Source organism: Octodon degus, unplaced genomic scaffold (genome assembly GCF_000260255.1).
Source record: "Octodon degus isolate 3935 unplaced genomic scaffold, OctDeg1.0 scaffold00018, whole genome shotgun sequence".
In the NCBI taxonomy this organism is placed as follows: Eukaryota; Metazoa; Chordata; class Mammalia; order Rodentia; family Octodontidae; genus Octodon; species Octodon degus.
In genome coordinates, this window is record NW_004524594.1 from 12,449,391 (window position 1) to 12,462,032 (window position 12,642).

Here is a 12,642-nt window from a genome sequence, read left to right on the forward strand (position 1 = left end):
GCATCTTGTACAGCAATTAACCACTAAGAAGAATATATGCAGTGTATTATTTGTTGAAACTGTACTTTCGATTTGATTTGAAACTGTCTTATTGCTATATGTTTATCAATAAAACTTTGAAAAGAAAAAAAAAAGATTTTAAAGTAGCTATTATACAAACACCCTAACAAGCAGTCACAAACATGAAGCAAAAGAAAAAATGCACAATGTCAGCAAAGAAACAGAAAACCCCCCAAATAATTACAGAATTGAAAAATACAGTAATTGCAACTCAAAAAAAGCAAAACACATTTAGATAAGCTCCAAAGCTGGCTGGGATGAGAAAGTGAAGAATTAGGAAATTTGATGATCGATTAATAAAAATACACAATCTGGACAATAAAAAAGCAAAATGGCTGATAAAAATGGAACACAGCCTCAGGGACGGGTAGGATAAAAACAAACTCTGATTCTGCCGTCATTAGAATCCCATAAAGAAGAAACAATTATTTAAAGAAACCTGTATTAAGTGGGGCAGAACACAACACCTATAGATTCAACTAGTTCAGGGAATCCTAAATGGGATGAATTAAAAGAAATCCACACCCAGACGCCTGACACAATGATCTAAATTCTGCCGAAAACTAAAGACAAAAGACACTAGCAGCTAGAGACAAATGATGCATAATCTATGGGGAAACATCCAAACGGGGGCAGGGTTTTCTCTGGAAACCAGAGAAGCCAGAAGGAAGTAGCACAGTTAAAGTGCTCAGAGAAAGGAACTGTCAACCCAGAACTCTACCCGCCATAAAAATCCTTCGGGAATGAAGGTGAAATAAAGACATTCTCAGATGAACGAAAACTGAATCTGTTGGCAGTAGACTTGCTTTAAAAAAAAAAAAAATGGCTGAAGGAAATTCTTTAGTTAGAAGGAGAGGACACCAGAAGGACTCCTGGAATACCAGGAGGGAGGCAAGACTAAACTCACATGGTAGCTGTCTCGATAAACATGGCATTCTCCTCGGGGGTTGGCAAATTTAAAGCAAAAATGAAAGCACGGCTGTGGGATCTGGAACAGATGTAGACTGACTATGTAACATGAAGAGACCCACAGAGTAAGCTGCTGCTGCTGCGTTTCCCCTCGAAGTGGCGCCACATTGATTCAAAGCTGTCTGTGGGAAGATCGAGTGGTGGCTCTGGGACTCGCACCTGCTCTGTCAGTAGAAGGCTCCTCATTAATTTTTCACGTGTGGGTTTCAGCAACCATGGATGATCGTTAGCTAGATCCATTCCCCATTAAGGGTAATGAAACGGAGACCTGTGCTCTAATTCTCTCACTGCTTTTGGCTGTTTGTTTTCTTAAACCAGCTATCTGACTTCTCTGTAGTAGATTGCCTAGAAGAAGGGGGGCTAAGGGCTTGATTCTTCCCTTTTATTTACCAGTTCTCACACGGTGAGTGAGAGTCACCAGTTGTACACAGTAGAAGAGAGAGAACAATGCTGGCTTAGTCCCCAGTGACATGATCTAGGACAGATAAAACTTACTTACACAAATCAAAGACCAACATCCAAACACGTCAACTGTGCAGGGTGCTTAGCTGTGGTAGGGAGTAGAAGGACGACACAATCATTTTGAGCGTGCACAATCATGTGTCACACTGCTTTTTACTGTCATTGGATTACTCTCTTGCTCTGTGTGTGTGTGTGTGTGTGTGTGTGTGTGTGTGTGTGTAGAGAATATAAGACTCCATGACAACAGGAAGCTGAGATCAAGCTGGTACACACTCACTAAAGGGTTACATGAGCTATAAAAGATGTATTCCTTGGAGAGTTGAAGCCAAAGGCAAATTCTAATAAACATGATCTTTACTTCCATCACTTATATTTTTTAAACCACTACACACAGTATATATAAAAAAATCGATTACTGCAGGCCAGCCATAAGACTTTTGCACACACGCTGCCACAGCAAGCACAAGCCACAGGCCTTCGATACCATGTCATCTGATTCTCTGGAGCACCCTGGCCCTCAGCACACCCTGTGTAGACACAGGGAAGTCAGCGTGCAGGGAGATGAGGCAGATGTCACCCCGGCTTCTCAGAGGAAACACACGTGCAGGCTGAGCTCAGAGTCTGGTCAAATCCCCAGTCAGGTCACTACTCTGTGGGTCACGTGTGTCTTTCCCGCCAAGGTGGGCTTCATTGTTTCTGCTAAATACAAGAAGGCTCCGTAGAGCTGCCAGGTTTCTGTCACCTGAGAGCTAGAAGATGAAATGAGGCGACAGGAGGCATGTGGGAGAGTGGAACACTCCCTGCGTCCCCATAGCATGGGATACTCCAGCGATGGCTCCTGGAAACGGGGATACCGCAGGAGGACGGAAGAGTCAAGCTATTAAAACAGTAAGTCACTAAGGCTTATACTTTGGAAAAAGATTATTAAAATAAAAAGTGGTCACAATGGGGATGGCATCACAATTAAGCACATTAAAGAAGAGTGGGGAAGACAGAACAGACAGACAGACAGACAGACAGACAAGATAGATGGACAGATGCACTGCCACCAACCTGCCTAAGTGTTAGCAATGCATTCTAATGTATGTGATTAGGGGCTATTTTGTTTTCTTCTTTATATACTTTTGCATATTGCAAGGTTATCTGTTTGTTTGTTTTTACAATAATCTGAAGCAGAAAAGGCTTTAGCACTAGTGGAGGGAGGAGTGCGCAGGGGACCGGGCTCCCGGGCAGGGAGGCTACGACCGTGCCGCGACACATGTGCCCGGCCTGCACGGGGCACCGTACCGAACGCAAACCCGAGCAGCAGCTGGAGAGTACAACGGGTCAGGGAAGTTGCACCCAGGGCCCGAAGCCGGCTCTGCTGCGGCATGCCGAGGGTCAGAGGCTGTTCATGTGCTGGCAGGGGTCCCTTGGGAAATCGTCAAGCTCCCTGATTTTGCTATAAATCTAAGATTGCACAAGAACAGCCATAAATGTAAGCACGGAAAATAAGAGACTGAGAGATGGAGGCAGTGGGGATAGAAGGAAGGAGGAGGGAAAAGAAAAGGCCCTAAAATGTGTTATGCATGGCACCAGGGCCCCGCGGTGAATGTTATCAGCACATACTGCAAACATGTCCTAAGGAAAATGTAAAAAATTAAAATAAAAAATCAGTATACATATATATGAAAACTGTGTGTATATGCTCAGACACAGTAACAGCTACAAAGGCTCGAGCTGGGCCTAGTATTTTGGGGGGGAAGGAAAGAAGCAGCAGCATCCAGGAGGGCCAGCAGCAGCAGATACAAGGTGACTCGCAGGTGGGAGGAGATACGGTGGACACCAAGGCTGTGGTGTGCACAGTCACTGGACACAGGCAGGGTGGGAGGCCAGGTGTCCAGGTCAGGGGGGAAGCAGCCTAAGGGCAAGCTGCCAAGAGTCAAGGAGGGATGCACATGGGTGTGTGCACATGCCTCTGAGTGTGTGTGTGTGTGTGTGTGTGTGTGTGTGTGTGTACTAACACCATGAAATATACAGTAGGTGAAAGGAATCAGGGTAGCCAAAGTCAAGGTATTTTAGCTATAGTACTAGGACCTTTTCAAGAATATACTTCTAGAATACATACATCATTAATACATCAGTACTCTGCGAAAGAGTTCAAAGGAGGAACAGCAAGCAAGCACACAGACAAGTCAGTCATTCTGGCAAGGGTTTGAGTATATACTGACTGGCTCTGATTGTCAAGCTATATGGCCCTGGATCAGTTCACCACACACACACACACACACACACACACACACACACACCGGAGACTCTTTATCTGCTCCCTAGGTCTCTCCTGGATTTCAGTGCACTGTTAATGAGAGCTCATACTGAATCCAGTTAGGCTGAGGGACTCAGCAAGTCTCTGTACATGGTGGCCAGGCATTTCCACAACAGAGACGCATGCAGCACGGGCACAGGCAGTCACAGTGCACCGAGTGTGCGAGGCACAGTGAGGTGTGTGCCTGGGACAGGCGAGTCAGGCCGGCCGCCAAGAGCGAGACCGGTGGTGCAGGCCCCTGGGCACTTACTGCAGTTCTCCTCATCGCTGCCATCGGGACAGTCTTCAAACCCGTTGCACCGGAAGCGGCCAATGATGCAGTGGATGCCGCTGGCACAGGGGAAGAACGTCGGGCCGCACTTCGACTTGGCTTTGGCTGCAGGGGCAACGAGAGGACAGGCAGTGAGACATCAGGACTCTGCTCTCGGTTCGCTGCTCACCCAGCGTTCTCCGAATGGGGTTTGCCCTGATGTCCCCACAAGGATTCCTGGCACACCATCTGCCTCAAGCACCCAGCCTGGCTGGACACACCGTGCAGTGTCCTCTGGGCAGGAATCGGCCAGCCCTGCATGACACAGCCTTGCTCCCTCAGCAGGCACTCAGTCCAAGCGGGGGGAAGAAGCAACAGATGCATGAATGGAGAGCAGAGGGATGATGGATGGAGCTGCTTCTTAAGGTGCTGAAGAACCAATCAAACTCCCTGGGTCTCAGCTGACAGATAACCAGTGTCTACCATGCTAGGCGGTGTGCCAAGTACTCTGCCTGGACTGTCTCACAGAATCCACCCTGCAGCCCCCCAATGGAGGACATGCAGAGGAGTCAGTACGACACCCCCAAGTCTGTAAGCCTCACAAAGGCCAGCCTGCGAGGCTGGCTCCTGCACACTGGAGCTGGGGAACGTGGATGAGGGAGTGAGGATTCCCATCGCCCTGCCTGCCGAGTGTGGCTGTCTGTGCCTAAATCACCAGGGCCAAGAGCACAGACTGTGCTGAGCACCACTTTCTGGTGGGAGGTTGCAGTCCTGGTAGACAGACAGGAGATGCCAGCGTGAGCAGCCCAGTGAGCCCCTAACAAGTTCTCCAGCAGACAGGCCTTCCCACACGGCCCCTCATTACACCTGCTGCTAGGGAAGTTACGTGCACCTCGTGGGCTGCAACGGGGAGAAGACTCTCAGAAGCTGGGCTGGGCCTCCTCAGACTGCAGTGCATTCACCCGGGCCTTTGTTGATGCTGCACTATGTCCTTTTGCTATGCTACACCTGTCCTTTCGCTATGGCCCTGATGTGACCATATACTGACTTCTGTGAATTGTCCTAGAAAACTGCTGAAGAGACCCCAAACACAGATGGGAATGGCTCCTCTCCCATTTCACAGATGCACTTTGAGGATAAAGCAATGTGCCCAAGGCCACACAGCTGGAGAACCTCGAGCCGGGTGAGGTCCTGGGCATAGGCGTCAGAGGCCATGAGCTCAATAAGCTCAGCACTGCCTGGGTGCTAAGGGTGGTCATTTTCTGCACTAGAAGCCAGACTCGTGCGCTGAAGCAATTCATCCTGCACTCCTGCTGTACCAACAGTCTGAACACAAACGATCGTAACTCAGGCAAGACTGAACGTCCTGCTAAAGCAAAGAGCCCTGTGGGGTAACGACCTTTGTTTTTCATGGTGCTCGCTGCTCTGGCTGGTGATTAGAAGGTGCAAGATTGGATCTAGACTGCGTCCAGGTGGCAGCTCTACCGAACATCCCCAGTGTCTCCAAGCTGAGCGGCAGACCCACAGAAGGAGGGGCTGCTTCTCTGGAACAAGCAGGCAGTAAGTTACCACCATGTTCCTGTAGTGGTAACAAGTTAACTTTAGCAACAGCCAGTTCACAATCCACAGCGTGTGAAGGCTTGGAAGGTATCCACGCTTAGAAACCCCATACGACTGCTTCAACCTGGCCCTTCTGGAACGACGTGGGCAAGCTCTCCTCAGAGCACAGTGTCTGGGAAGCCCGAATTTCAAACTAGCTCCATCCTGATGGCTTTGAGCACTTTCTAAATATTGCTCAGCCTCAGTATGTGCACCAGTGACAAGGAAAGGGACACTGACTCCTCAGGCCTCTGGAGAGGACTCAGTGGTAATCTGTGTGAGGTGCCTAGTGTACAGCATGGCACACAGCAGGTGCTCCAAAAACTGTATGCTCAATGCCATCTGTCATCATCATTGTCACCCTCCTTAGGTTTGCAGGGTTTAAAAAACTGATCCTTGGGCTACTAGAAATGATTTTCTGATTATGCCAGTTTAAAAAAAAAAACTCACAATAGAAGGCAACTATGAATGAAATAGAGTGATTTCTAAGATACGCTATTAAGCAACAGAAAACCAGGTAGAGAAGAGAATCTACAATACATTTTCCTCTATATAGAGAAGGGAGGCAAAGCAAATACATGCATTGATGTACTCATGAAAGAACTACAGGAAAGATAAACAAGAACTGGGGAGATCAGTTAGCAACAGGGGGTAAGTGGAAAGGAATGCAAATAATAGGGAACTGGGAACAGAATAAAGGAACAAAGATTTATTTGTACACACATATTCAGTACATCTACCAATCTCAGTATGTATTTGTACTGACTGTACCCAGAGAAGTATCTTAGAATCACAGTATTTCATTCATCCCCAAATAAAGACTTAGAATCCAATACATGGGTTGGGGGACTTTCAATGGAACATAAACAATACCAAAGAAACACAATGTTATCACATATGAACAGTATTACCCCACTGGAGAAGGTATAAAAGGAAAGAACCCGCTTACACTACTGGTAAAGCACTGTTTTCCTGGATTCTATAAGGCTGAAGAGAAAGGAAAGGACTGTACGCAGACAACGTACTACATTTGTCTTGCACGGGGCCATGGAATGGCAATTCTGAAGCCACTTTTGGAGTGTACAAAGGTTGAATGAATAAATACAATGTGAATAATAAGAACAAGATGTCTCATTGTCTGGGGAAAGAAGGTGCCAAAGGGGTAGAAAAGCAAAATGAAATGCGTGTGAGGCTTAGACTAGACTGGACTCCAAGGTTTCAAAACTAAGCAAACAGAATGACTCAATGGAGAGGCAGACGGGGGGTGACCTCTGCATGTATAGATAAGTACACTGCACACATATTAGCGAGCTTTGTTTTTTGAAAGGTACTAAAAGGGCCGGGGAGATGGCTCAGTGGAATAAGCGCTTCCCTGGCAAGCACAAGGGCCTGAGTTCAATCCCTGGTTCCACCAAAAAAAAAAAAAAAGGCACTAAAAACAGTGGCATCCACATGCAAGCAAATCTAGTGCCCAGCTCTTAGTTTCTAAGTAGCACTAGCTAGCAAATGGAATCAGGCTCCTCAGAGAAGTGGGTGACTGCAGAGGGGACAGAAAGATGACCCTGCGGTCCTGGAGTGCCTTGTGTTGCCAGACAGCAAAGAAGTAATCAAAATCCGAGGCAGGTCAGAAGTTTCCAATGGCCAACACTAGGACGATCTAAGCCTCAAAAGAAAGAACCCTAAATTTTCTGGATTATAATCCAGAGGTGATAAATGTTCCTTAGTTTTTTATAACATACTGATGCCAAGAGATGGTGAATAAATCAGAAAATGATGGGTAAGGGACAACTCTTCCAGCCATGAGCATTCTCATTAATCTACAGAAGGTCACCAGTACGCAGGCAGCACAGTGACGGCTGTTACACAGGCAAGATCCACCCAGGGATCCAAAATTAGAAGGTGAAGAGACGGGAAGTTGGCATACTCTCCACAAGGCAGTATGTTTATCACGCTGCCATTTATAGCTATTGCCATTACCCTGCCACCAATATGTTTATTAGTTATGAAGAGAAAATAGTGACTTCATGTTAAAAATCTTGGCAGACAGCAGCTTCACTGAGTTATCACTGTCAACACGACAGCACCAAGACATGGCCACAGCATCATCCCCCTCATGGGAGGGACTGAGAAGGTCACACATCGCTGCTGTGGTACCCTTGTAAACCAAAGATACACAGCATCAGAGTAACCACAGGACACCTCCGACAAGGTCAGGAGAAGGTCATTCTACCACGCAACCAATCAGAAGTCTCCAAAGTCATGAGAAACTTAGAAATTACCCAATACTGGGCCAACGAGTTAGCTCAGTAGAACAAGCGCTTGCCTGGCAAGTGCAAGGGCCTGAATTCAATCCTCGGTTCCAAAAAAAAAAAAAAAAAGAAAAGAAAAGAAAAGAAAAGAAAAGAAAAGAAAAGAAAAGAAAAGAGAAAAGAAATTACCCAATATTGTAGAAGGTAAGAATATTCAATGCAATATGGGGTCCTCGGTGAGAAAACTGCACAGATCCCAGGAGAGCTCTGTAGTGTACAGCTGATAGCATTGTACCACGGCTGCTTTCTTATTTTTGAGAACTGTTATGGTTACACATGATATTAGTAAGGGGAAGGTGGGCAAAGAGCACGAGAGCACTTAGTACTATTTCTGCAACTTTTTTGTGAGGCTGAAATTCTTTCAAAACAAAAAGCTATAGTCATATTCATTGTGGAGTACACAGAAATAGAACAGAGAAGAAAGAAATCACCTATGGGCTCTCTACTCCAAAATAACTGTAATTAACATTTATGCTTCTGATATCAGAATGCATATTTTTTTAATGCTCCAAATGCTTTATTAAATTTTTAAAGTTTGAGCTAATTGCAGATTCACATGTAGTTAGGAGCAAGAACACAGAGACAGTCTATATCCCTTTTTCCTGCTGCCCTCCATTGTAAGAATGTAGGACAATATCACAAATGGGATGCTGACACTGACACTGTAAAATACAGAATATTTCCATCACTACAAAATCCCACTTGCTCCCAACCGCTGCTCTATTTCCTCCTTTTTTATCCTGGCAACCACAGGTCTGTTCCACATCTCTATAATTTTGTCATATAAAGAATGTTATGTAAGTGGAACCATACATTCTATACCCTTTAGGGAATGGCTTGTTTTTATTTAGAGCAAATCTCTGGAGAAAATATGCATCATTTTGTATACTAACTCTTTCACTTACAATATAAATATTTTCCAATATTTTTGTAACTGCAGAAATAGTTCATCTTGTTGGCACAGTAAGGTTATCGCTCCCATTTCCTTCTGTTGGGCAGTGGGTGCTATGACATAGACAGGCCTTGGCCTCCAGAGATTCATGTGGCGGATGCCTTGTCTCCAACTCGGTGCTGCTAAGCTGTGGAACCTTCTAGCGCAACGGAATTAGGTGATTAAGCACACTGCCCTCGGAAGGTGCTAATGCTGGCCTAGGAAACGAATCTGTTTCTTAAGGAGTGCACTGTTATAAAAAAGCAAGTGTGACCCCGACTCAAGCTCTGGTTTCCTACCTCACCGTGCGCTCTCTGTCTCACACACAGAGCTCCTACCCATGATGCCATGCATCAGGTGCCCACTGAGGAACCCTCATCAGCACTGAGCAGATACCAATGCCAGAAGCTTGAACCTCCAGAACTGTGAGTTAAACAAATCACCTATCCTCAGGTATTTTGTTACAGCAATAGAAAAAGGGCCAACAGTCATGATCAAATTCTCAGCATTATAAATGTTACTGTAAAGAACATTACTATGCCCTTTGTGCACTTGGCCTGAATTACAAATAACACTCTTAGGCCAGATTCCTAGAAGCGGTGGTACCAAGTGGCAAAGTATGGACATTTTATGCCAGTCCTATGATACATTGCTGAGCTTGTTCATCAAAAACCCACCACGGGCCAGACTTTAGAACAAAACAAGAAATCCAAGCTGCTTGCTTCTGGAGCATTTCAGAATTGTGTGTTCTTTGTTATAAGCATTTATAATGTCAGGATCTCTGAGCCCCCCAGGTCTGGCAGTTCACTGGGGGGAGTCCGAGGTCCTTGCAACTAGTCACAATCATGGCTATAATGTGACAGCAAAAGGACAAGAAGCCAAATCAGCTGAGAGTAAAGGCTCATGGTGAGATCCAGAGGACACTGGACACAAGCTCCCAAGAGGGATGCGCTAGTCACAAAGGATGTGCCCAAATCCTCCAGCAACAAGTAAAGACAGCATGTGTGAAATGCTGTCAACCCCAAAAGCACATCGGACACTCAGCACGCAGGGTTGTAACTGGCAGCTGGCCACACACATAGGCGTTCCCAGGGCACATAGCACACTGTTCATATGACCAGCCCAGGCAATGTGAGCTTCTCTCAGCAGAGTGGGGAAATCCTCCCAAACCCCACTTCCCAGACCACAGGCCATGACCAACCTCCCCAGTAGACCGGCCAACCAACTAGGCAGTTCCTTCGTCGCTTAGACACCATCCACACATCCTTCTGCCCAGGCCCACACCTCTAACACACTATCCTTGATCAGCCAGTCCTGCCCTGGGTACCTTCTGAATAGTCAGGGAAGAAATACCGTCTAAGGGGCTGAGAGCACTTCCTCATGAACCCAGCATCCTCATGGGAGCATCACGCAGCTCTTCAGTGTCGGCAACCACATGGGCCTCTAGCTCCTGCGGCCAGAGGGGCACACACCACCGCAGGGCTTCTGCACAGTATGGCTCCCAACAGCCTCTGATGCCATTCTCCCTCGACTTCTTCCCTTCACAGGCCGTGCTACCTACCATGTGATGCCACAACCCTTGTGTGGTGTTGTCTGGCTGAGGAACCTGTACCCTGCCCTCCAGAACGTCTACTTGCTTCAATAGTTTCATTCACCCTTCTGAAGGCTCTAGAGGACCTACAGCTGGTGTCTAAGAAACATTTGCCCAATGTACAAATAAAGCTCCAGGGGCTTGCAGGTTAGCTCACTTGTTTAAGCCCATGCTTGGGTAAACCCCAGTGTATTAGAGGTGTGGGCGATGGCAGACCGAAGGCCGCCAGCCGTGCAGTAAGCTGGAGCAGATACTACGTAGCTAACTGCTGTTCCCACCTGCACAAGCTGCTACCAAGCTCAGGTTGGCCCGGGCAAAGCCTCAGTTTCCTTTTGTCACACCCACTGCCAGCAAGGGAGATGTCAGGGTCCCCAGAAAGAGAGAAGACAAGACCCTGAATACCTTTAAAACTGACTGGCAAAGGCAAGCAGAGCCACTATTCTAATTAAAACTTGAACCCTACACTTCCTCAAATAGCAGCTGAGGACAGCAGCAAGATGGGGGTGCCAGGATCTCCTCAGAGTTGAGTTTAATTCCTCATCTGAGTCCTTCCCTCCCTTAAGGTCTGCTTGGAACAGGGCTGGACACCAAAGGCCAGTAAAATAACAAAGAACAGGATGAGGGTGCTTGCGAGATAGCTCAGCAGTGTAAGTGCCTGCCTGGGAAGTGCAGGGACCCAGGTTCAATCCCCAGGGCCACATGCCATGCCACTGTGCCAGCCACTGAAACTGCATATGGTGGCACACACCTGTAAGCCCAGCACTGGGGAGGCTGAGACAGGACAGGAGGATCACTACAAGTCCAAGCTGTGCAGTGAGACTTTGTACCAAATATATAGAGATCCAGCCCTAGCCCAGGCCTGGTGAGTGTGTGGGAGAGCTTCCAGCTACCCTGTACCCGCAGGACCCAGTCGGTCCAAACTCAGGCACAGCGATGAGTAAGACCCTCCTCTGCACCCTTGGGACCCCCCCCACCACTCTGCAGCACCCCTCCCCATGTCCAAGTGAGTGAAAACTTCTACCGTGTTCTCGGGACCCCCAGATCCAGCCCTAGCCCAGGCCCACTGAGTGTGTGGGAGAGCTTCTGGCTACCCTGTCCCCAGGGGACCTGTCCAGTCCAAACCCAGGCACAGCGTGAGTGAGAACCTGCTCTGTGCCCTTGGGACGCCACCAACACCACTCTGCAGCCCCCACCCCCACCCCACGCCTCCCGAGTGAGTGAGAACTTCTGCCGCATTCTCAGGGACCCCCAGATCAAGCCCCACCCCAGGCCCGGTAAGGGTGTGGGAGAGCTTCCCCTCTCCCATACTCCCGCTTGTCCCCTTAAGATTCAGCTCAGGTCTATCATACAGGCCTGAGGTGAAACTGTGCAGCTGCAGTCCCTGCAGAGAGTGTAGGGGACAGAACCACCCAGCTAGTCCAGGAACAGAACATCGTGCCAGAGGGGCACAACAGGATCACTCCCAAGGGCGGCAGCAGGAAGGAGCTGAGCACAGAAGCCAAACCCAAGCCAAGTAAAACTGGATAAATTCAAACTTTGTAGATCTGCACCTGAATTTCAGTAGGTGCTAAGGTTATAACCGCACCAAAGCTCTACAACAAAGGTCAGAAGACAGTGCTACACAAAATGACAATGAGAAGGAGCAATATGCAATCTCAGACTCCAAGCCCACCCATAACAAGTGCAGAGGACACCAGCACAGAACAAATTGGGAATCACACAGCTGAAAGCAATGAATCAAGAGCTTCTGAAATAAAGAAACAACTGCAGAAAGGTATAGAGGAACTCAGATCAGAAAGAAAAAAAGAAATCTCTGAAATAATAGCATCTGAAATAGAGAATCAAATGCAGAAACATATGGAGGAAACCCAACACTCACCCAGAACAAGAGCAGAGGACACTAGTTCAGCTGAAATGTATGAATTAATAGTGTCAAAAGTAAAAGAGCAACAGCAGGAAGGTATAGAGGAATACAGAGCAGAATTATGTTCTGAAATAAAAAAAGAATTAACTGAACTCATAGCATCTGAAGTAAAGAATCAAATACAGAAACATAGGGAGGAAACCCAATCTAAAAAATACTCTGCAGTAAAGGAATTAATAACTGCTTCTAAAGAAGACAATGATTAAAAAGAAAGGAGAAGATTAGAAAAATGACAGATTCCT

General features: G+C 47.1%; 1 protein-coding gene across 4 annotated transcripts in view; it reads right to left on the reverse strand.

Moving 5' to 3' along the window:
* The window catches only part of Ldlrad3 (low density lipoprotein receptor class A domain containing 3), a 215,182-nt gene that overhangs the window by 134,574 nt on the left and 67,966 nt on the right, over positions 1 to 12,642 (reverse strand). For all 4 annotated transcript variants that reach the window (XM_023710744.1, XM_023710742.1, XM_023710743.1 and 1 more), the window contains one exon: positions 4,047 to 4,172. In XM_023710744.1, the coding sequence (XP_023566512.1) occupies positions 4,047 to 4,172 (126 nt within the window). The remainder of the gene's footprint in view (positions 1 to 4,046; positions 4,173 to 12,642) is intronic.